At 50.0% G+C, this 8,728-nt stretch overlaps 1 protein-coding gene across 1 annotated transcript; it reads left to right on the top strand.

The window, feature by feature from the left end:
- The first annotated feature begins 6,088 nt into the window (after positions 1-6,088).
- LOC135676313 (protein DETOXIFICATION 52-like) lies at positions 6,089-8,354 on the top strand. Its single transcript, XM_065187342.1, has one exon. It carries the CDS (start codon positions 6,349-6,351, stop codon positions 8,056-8,058), a length of 1,710 nt encoding a protein of 569 aa, XP_065043414.1. The 5' UTR covers positions 6,089-6,348; the 3' UTR covers positions 8,059-8,354.
- The last annotated feature ends 374 nt before the right edge of the window (positions 8,355-8,728 follow it).

Raw genomic sequence — 8,728 nt, 5'->3', positions numbered from 1 at the left:
GATAATGAATTTGCACTCTATTTGTTTTCCTTTTTTCAACTTTTGATAAATTCAAAACATCTCTAGACTAATAAATAAAATTTATTGAAATAATATATAGACTAAAATTCTGCTGCATTAATAATTTCTGAGAATTAATGTGAAATAAAAAAAAATAAAAAATATTGATTTATTGGAAAACTTGTCTTTGTCTTCATCGTTTCATCCCTCCCGTCAATCCAGAAACTGCTTCGGCCGGGACGTGCCAATCCTTTTCATCCCACCGATGCGTCTCTAACTGTGCTGCATGCAGCGGGAGAGCAATGGACTCGGAAGGACTTTACGAAACCTAACTCGTAGAGCTGCCAAACCCTACCTTGGATGAACTAAAGCTGAAAGCTGAAAGCTTCCTTCTCCCCCACTGCAAACGCAACGCTGCACAGTGCGTTCACGCGATCAATTTGCGCTACAAATCAAATGCGACGACTCGAGGGTTGCCGTCTACTCGACTGCCATCAACAGCATCATCTCTTTTCCTGGTGGGATCATTGCAGGTGTCGCAGTTGGAAGGATCTAATAATATTGTCTGGCGGGTAGTGCGATGAGGGGATCCCACAGTCCCATCATTTCTAAACCATTCGGAGGCCGTGCAGCAGCAGCGGATGGGAACCCCAAGTTGGGAAACATAATTCCACTTCTTCAGACAAGAACCAAACCTCCCCCACTTGCCTCTTCCCATTTGATCCTTCTTTTTCCATTTCTTTTCGGCTGTGTACAAACACGACTATTAGTGATGATTATTAGACACGCACAGCAACTTCAAAGTGGCTGCTGAATGAATGGAGGAGGGAGTATGTGCTCCATCATGATGCCCAAAAGGGAACACAGGCCATGTGAAGATTGTGCATGCGTGTGGGGCTTCTCATGACCCATTTGTTGGACTTGACTACTGCCGACGTATTTAACTTCACAAGGCAACCATATGTATAAAGATCTTCTGTGAGCTGGACCCAGGCAGGTCTTCCCACTTTGTGAGGCAGAAAAGGCTTCTTATACCGGGCAGAGCGGGGACAGCACCGGTGGCATCATACTGCCATGTCTCTTCTTCTTCTTCTACTTCTTTTTTCTTTCTCAAGGTTTGGCAAGTGCATGCATTCACGGCCATGCATGTGGCTGAAGTTGAACTTTGGTAAAAGGGGAGTTTGTAGCCACGCTTAGGCCAACAATGAGCTTGAAAGGTGACAGTAGACTACAGAATGGCTAGCTACGAAAAGCCTCTCGTAGGTATCTGATTACCTAACAAGAAGCTTTGAGAGAATGCGTGCTCTCGTATCGGTCGTCCGTGATTAGACTACTTTGCCTCTGCTTCGATGCCTTCATGCATGTAGAGTTTTGATTCCTAACCAAACACCACTGTAAGTGCAGAAGGAGGTGACACGATGATGTCAGTCTACATCGCTTTGCAGGCCTTCGTGGATTCAAAAGGTTTCGAGTCCTGAAACCACTGCTGCATTCTTGCTTATATTTGTATCCTCTTCAAGTTGGAATGATGCTTTCCACCCCACTTTAGCTCATTTTATAGGGCACATGCTTCTTTCTGACATTGATTAGGATAGTACAGATAGGACATGGGAGGAGAAGTGTCCTCTATCTCCCATCGCCTTCCAATAGCACGGCACACCTGTGCACTTCAGCAATGTCTTGGGGAACTGGTCTCATGCTCTTCTGAAAAAGCCTGAGATGTAGGAAAATGTTGACCGTGGACAAGATTACCGAAGCAACGAGATGACATGCCTTTGAAACTTCCGTTCATGGAAAAATGGTTCAATCCGTCGTCGAGATCAATGACTTTGACGGAACCGATCATTTGCGTGAGATTTACGCAGTAACTTAACTAGTAGTTTTGTTCCTTTCCTGATTGCATGAGTCAGGTGGGCCGGCATGAACAATGATTAGCGTTGCAGATGATGTCGTCAGCCACAGCAGAATCCAAATCTCTGCAGTCGTCTTTAGCTGGACTCGGTCAACCATATGTGTGATCCACCGACTGTGTGATAATAAGGAGGATGCAGCCAAAGAAAATGATTTGTCGTATTGACATCCTCCAACATATGTAGTTATACGGTCATATATGTGTGTGTACGTATGTGTGGCGCATCTTTGCGTGCAAGTCTCTCTCCTTACGTTTTGAGGATGTCACAGTCGGGTGATACGTGACGTCCGGACGCTGACAGATACTGAAATCCTAATACGGTGACAATATATCACCAAATCTGACAAACTAGAATCATGCACGACATGGCGGCGAATTATTTAGACAACAGTATCGAAAGCTTCTCCATTCGGATTACACCGACACTGTTGCCCTATTCGTTCCGTAAAGGAGACGGAGTTCTGCTGACATTTTTATGCGCTTTGGTGTCTTGAGCAGTGATTTTGTCACACTAGTCAGCAACAAAATGGCAAAAAACCAGTCGCGATTAGGTGCGAGATCGACTCAGAAGCATTTCTACAAGCATATTGTCTTTATATGTGAAAGGAGGAGCTGATGATGCTGAATACCACCAGAGGGAACAGAAGTCATAAATACGCAGACCATCTCAAGTCCACCAGCAAAGCATATCAACACCGTCACGGCAAAGCACATGATATGTATACCAGAATCTAAGATAAGATCTTATATTCTGATCAATGTTCAAGCACCAAGAGGAAGTCATCTTTCGACGTGCGCAAGGAAGAAGAATTCACAGATCTAATCAATGCTAGCTGGAGCTGTAATAAAACAAAGCTCGTAATGCATCTCTTATAAATCTGATATGTCAGAATATATGCATGCTGCACTAAATGTGTCAGATACCACCAATTATCTGATGCAGGTCAAGTGCAATCTCTCCAGTAGACAACAACTGTTGCAAAACCTCTGCTTCGTTGTACAGTATTGTTAGGTGTAACCACTGGACTATGTTGTAGGTGTTGACTAAAATGAGCTTTTAGATATGAGTTGAACAAAGGCATATGCTTTAGAAGCACGTAGAGATGCAACAAGTACATGCGTCGCCTTCATCAGTAAGAAGTTACAGTGGCCTACACCGTCCTATATATAGTTTTGGAAATCGAACACCTTGACGAAAAAGGAAGAAAGTTGTGAGTAGCAGTTGTCTTGATCTTTATCTGCAACCACAACTCACAGTGGAGAGGAAACAGATGAGAGCTGAAACTGTCAGTGGCAAGGACACCATGTCGCCTATCTAAATCTTTTTACCGAGAAGATCTATTGTCAATGTTTGCTGATGTTACGTCACGGATCTGTAGCTTACTTACCCAACCATCAACTCCACCGATGACCAAAGGAAGGACAAAGTTGGGGGATCATGACAGCCACAAGAAGCTGGCTTTGTCAACCTTTCCCCATGCTTTCCCCGCTTCCAACAGGCAAAACTCAATTACTCGATCACTACGCTGTCACCCACAGGCCATCCATATCCATAAAATCATCCTGATTCGAGGGCCAGGATCCTCCCACTGTGACACCTTGAATTTGGTATGCACTTGCAGATCACGCCTCTCTCTTGGTCGGCGGTGCTATCTTCCCTCTCGGACTGCGACAGGCCTCACAAAAGGCAAACGCTACTGGTGTTGTGAGCTCCTGACGCCATTAATTGCACGCGTTTGTGGTGTCTAAGATATCGGACGACATCATGTTTGTGGACCGTTGGATTTGTATTCACCAACTGCTGCCCATTAAAGTACGTAGATCAATATAATCTCATGTTTACGAGTAAACTATTGAGAGGGAGTGAGAGCCGTTTGCTTCTGGCGGACATGTCTGCCAACCCTACACTGCCTAAATCACGCAATGCATAGTTAACTACGTGTGACATGACTTCTCTACCGTATGCTCTCACATTATTTGGAAAGACTTGTTTGAGCTATTGTGTGATCTTTCCAAAGACGTACGTAGAACAGAGCGCCATGGATGCAGATGGTATATATTATACTCTTCTATAAATGGTGATCGATTTTGATTCCCACCACTTGATTGTGATCCGTGCACATGAAACAGCCTACACGTGCTATGTCTCTGCATGATATCGTAGACGATTAAGCAGCGAACATTCGTTGCATGTTGGTCACCGTAAGGAGATTGCCTAGGAAAAAGGGAATTTAAATTGTCAGAAACTTCAATGGCTGTGCTTCTTCTTCTCTCTTTCTTGTTCTTGATTGAATGTTGAAGAATCAAGACACTGTTGAGACATCTGTTGCTATAGCGTCCTCACCTCTATTGATATACTGCTGTGTTATGTACGCAGCTGGAGCTTCGAGCTGCCTCCGGCGATCACTTGCCGCAGCGTTCGTTCTGCGAGCTTGCAGCAAAATGTTCCTCGCATCCACGGCGTCCCGCGCGAGGCCTACCCGGCACCGCGATTGGAAGCGGTGACGTCTCCTCCCGGGGGGACCTGCCAGTCATGATCGCCGGTCACAGGGAGGGCAGGCGAGGCGTTTAATGAAGACGAAGTCCAGGAAACAGGCGATGGAGGCCCACCGCAGCACGGTTCGTCCAGGCTGTGGCTGACACAGCCCAAGTACAAGCTCGAGCGTGCCACCGTACGCGTGCACCACCACCCATGGAAACGACTCCAACCTTCCTCCGTATCGAAAAAGAAATACCGGTCAGAAAGGAAGAAGAAGAAGAAGAAGAAGAAGAAGAAGAAGAAGAAGAAGGAGGAGAAATCTTAAAGAAACGAAGGGAAAGCTTCATCATACTCTACGCACACTCCTCTCCTTCCCCACTCAGTTCTACCTTTTGGGCTGTACTTTGTTCCATAGTAATAACAACATCATTATTGTTATTACTATCACTGTTGTCACACAGTCATAGAGCAGGCTAATGGGATCGTCGCGGCATCCGTACGCACATGCCATCTCTCTCTCCCTCCCTCTGACACGATATATATGCCTTCGATTTCCCAAATAGTGGACTCTAACGAGTAATCCTGTTGAAAGTTGCATCGCCATATTATGAGTGATATATATCAGAAGAATAATACCTATCCCGTGACATGTAGATTACGTGATCGTGTAAAGATCTATTGTATATCTCGATGGATCTTTGGCTTTGTAGCGACATGTGAAGGATGACAGTGACCTCCTTTTTGAGAGTTGGATGCATGTGGTTTTCCGACTTTAAGAAACAAAGCATTGGTGTTAATGGTAGGAAGGCTAACGAAGAGGAGGAGGAGGAAGGAGGAGGAGGGGGTAGGATGAGCCTCAGCCCCACGATACGGATGCGTGGAGAAGGCATCCGAGATGGTAAGTTCGCCACGGAAGGGCGCAGCGCAGGGAGGAGTCGTCGCGCCAGGTTGACATTGGTTGGGTAACTGCGGAATTAACGTGCGCCGTTCCTTTTTGGTGAGACGAGAAAAATAAGAGATTTATTGCGTCAGTTTGGGCTGGATTGAATGCCGGTGTAAACGGGGTGGGAACAGGAAAGGAAACTATTCGGGCAAAATAGGTAACAGTTGTCTCCCTGTCCTTTGTCAAGTAAATGGCCACTGATTGAGCCGTGTCAGATTGATGGCCCAAAAATTTATGGCTACCTTCTTGGCTTGCAGGTTGTCAGATTGATGGCCAACATGAACCATATACGATGGGGCATGTGGCTCACCCTGTTTGCACTAGCGAGCAGGCTTGGTCGGTCTAATTTGGGCCTGCAACTCTCTCAGTTCGGTCTGGAGCCTGCTGCTCGCTGCTCCTCTTGGTGTTGATCTTGTCTATCTGATGCACGCAGAGTGCATGCAGTATGGAGAAGAAGAAACATAATGCTAATAATACTGGACTTCCCAAGTGGACTCGGATCGAAAGGATCCTCTCTCGTGAAATTATCTGCAGCGTGTGTGTGTATCTGTTTCCTGGAGAAGGAAGCTATGTGTGGAAGAAGAAGCTTGGCAAAGTTGGGGAGTGGGGGGGGTATTAAAGGAGCAAGGGAAAGAGAAAGATGGAAACGGCTAATTTAATCCCGAGAATTGACCCCTCCCTCAGTCCCCGCCAGCTCTATTAATACACCCATACTGGAAACGCAAGCAATGAGCCGACCCCAACCCCCCTCCCCCCTCCGCCCCCTCCTCCCGTCCGCACTCTCACGAAACAGAGCAGAGCAGCACAGCAACTGAGATAGACAACAACCCTCCAACGCCTCCTCTTGCCTTCGTTTCCCTAACGACAGAACTCTCTTCTCTTCTTCCTTTCCTTCTCCCTCCCATTCCATGAGAGACGGCCGCAAGTTGAGCTTGTCAAAGCTACAAGCGTAAAGAAGAAGAAGTAGAAACCCCATCGGAGGCTTGGGAATTCCGGTAGCTGTCCGCCCACGCCATGTGCAACACGAACACCACGACCGCCGCCCCCGCCTCCATGGCGTCCCCCGACGACAAGAACCCCTTGCTATCTCCCGGCCATATCTATCTCACGCTCCTTCCACTCCCCAAAGCATCTGGGCTTGGTGATAAAGCCCAGGCTTTGAAGTCATTTGCATCTCAGCCAGCACAAAAGCCGTCCATCGCCGCTCCCGCCTCCCCGAACCAGCAGTTGCTGCTTCGCTTGCCGTCGCCGTCGGAGACGTTGAAGGAGGCCGGCTCCCTCTTCCGCCTCTCCTTCCCCATTGCGCTGACGGCGCTGCTCCTCTACTCACGCTCCGTCCTCTCCATGCTCTTCCTCGGTTCCCTCGGCGACCTCCCCCTTGCCGCCGGCTCGCTCGCCATCGCCTTCGCCAACATCACCGGCTACTCCGTGCTTTCCGGGCTGTCCCTCGGCATGGAGCCCCTCTGCTCCCAGGCCTTCGGCGCTAACCAGCCTCGCCTCCTCTCGCTAACCCTTTACCGCACCGTACTCTTCCTCCTCTGTTCCTCCCTGCCCATCGCTCTGCTCTGGCTTTACATGTCCAGAATCCTCCTCTTCCTCGGCCAGGACCCCGACATCACCGCCCTCGCCCAGACCTTCCTCCTTTTCTCCCTCCCGGACCTCCTCTCCTTCTCCCTCATCCACCCCATCCGGATCTACCTCCGCTCCCAGGGCGTCACGCGGCCGCTCACCGCCGCCGCCGCCTTCGCCGCCGCCCTCCATCTCCCTGCCAACTACCTCCTCGTCATCCGCCTCCACCTTGGCGCGCCTGGCGTTGCTGCTGCTGCCGCGGCCTCCAACCTCGCCCTCCTCCTCTGCCTCCTTCCCCACGTGCCCCGCGGGCCCACCGCAGAGTGCCTCGGTGGGTGGGGCCCACTCGCTCGCCTGGCCGCCCCCAGTTGCGCCTCCGTCTGCCTCGAATGGTGGTGGTATGAGCTCATGATCCTCCTCTGCGGCCTCCTCCCGGACCCCAGGCCCGCCGTCGCCTCCATGGGCGTCCTCATCCAGACAACCGCCCTCGTCTACGTCTTCCCCTCGTCGCTCGGCATCGGCGTCTCCACGCGCGTCGGCAACGAGCTTGGCGCCAACCGTCCGTCTCGGGCCCGGGTTTCGGCTGCCGTCTCCGTTCTCCTGGCCGCCGTTATGGGCCTCGCCGCCATGGTATTCGCCGCTGGCGTGAGGGAACGCTGGGGACGGATGTTCACCCACGACAGCGAGATCCTGCGGATGACAGCGGCGGCGCTGCCAGTCGTCGGCCTGTGCGAGCTCGGCAACTGCCCGCAGACCGTGGGCTGCGGCGTGCTCCGCGGCAGCGCGAGGCCCGCCCGCGCAGCCCACGTCAACCTCGGAGCGTTCTACCTCGTCGGGACCCCCGTCGCAGTCGGCCTTGGCTTCTGGCTCGGGTTGGGCTTCGTCGGGCTCTGGATGGGCCTCCTCGCGGCCCAAGTCTGCTGCGCGGGACTCATGCTGCACGCGGTGGGGACTACCGACTGGGAGGCGCAGGCCCGGCGGGCTCAGGTGCTGACGTGCACCGGCCTGCCGCCGCCCGAGTCGGCGGCCGTGACGGTGGTGAAGGTTGAAGGGGAAGAGGAAGCGGCGAAGCTGGTGGAGAAGGAGGGCTCCAAAGGCGTGATCTGCTGCTACGAGCCTCTGGTTTCGATTAAGGTGTGTGATGTCGAAAGGTGATACTGATCGTGAATGGTAATATTAGTCGGTAATTGCAATGCAGTGTGTGGAGACAAACTGATGGATTCAAGCATCTAAAGCTCTAACTTCAGAAATCGAAGAGAAGAACAGATCCTTTTTTTTCCCGGATATCTTCTTATATATATATATATATATATATATATATATATCTCAACGAGAAGTTTTGTCATGATTTTTATTCAATGGACTTTGTACTATTAAATTTGATTTGATTTGGTCTGGGGATAATGTGGGTGAGATATATGTATAATATCATGTTCTTAGCTTTCCTGTCATTATGAACAATGCAGCTTATTGCATGATGTAAAGAGAGTGTAGTAATCCTCGATGTCCTCTTATTACGTGTGGTAGCAAAGTGCAACACCATTCATTACATGGCACTTTTGCATGACATCTCGAGATCCATCCATGTATATCCCGTGAGTAGATCGAGGTGGTGATGTATTAAGATATTTCAAAGACAGTTGAGCTACTGGATTGCCCTAAATGGCAGGCATTCTAGAAGGTAGAAGGGAGAGTGGTGAGTGCAGGAAAAAGAAGCCCTTCTTCTCCGCTGAGAGTAACGTGAGCCTCAATTATGTAGGTAAGTAACGAGGGATTACGGGGGGGGGGGGGGGGGGTGGGGGGGATGGTCCAGGCAAACGAGGCT

The sequence above is a fragment of the Musa acuminata genome, chromosome BXJ1-6, assembly GCF_036884655.1.
Source record: "Musa acuminata AAA Group cultivar baxijiao chromosome BXJ1-6, Cavendish_Baxijiao_AAA, whole genome shotgun sequence".
NCBI classification, from domain to species: domain Eukaryota; kingdom Viridiplantae; phylum Streptophyta; class Magnoliopsida; order Zingiberales; family Musaceae; genus Musa; species Musa acuminata.
Note: the sequence above shows the minus strand (reverse complement) of the source record. Positions and strands in the feature narration are given on the sequence as shown.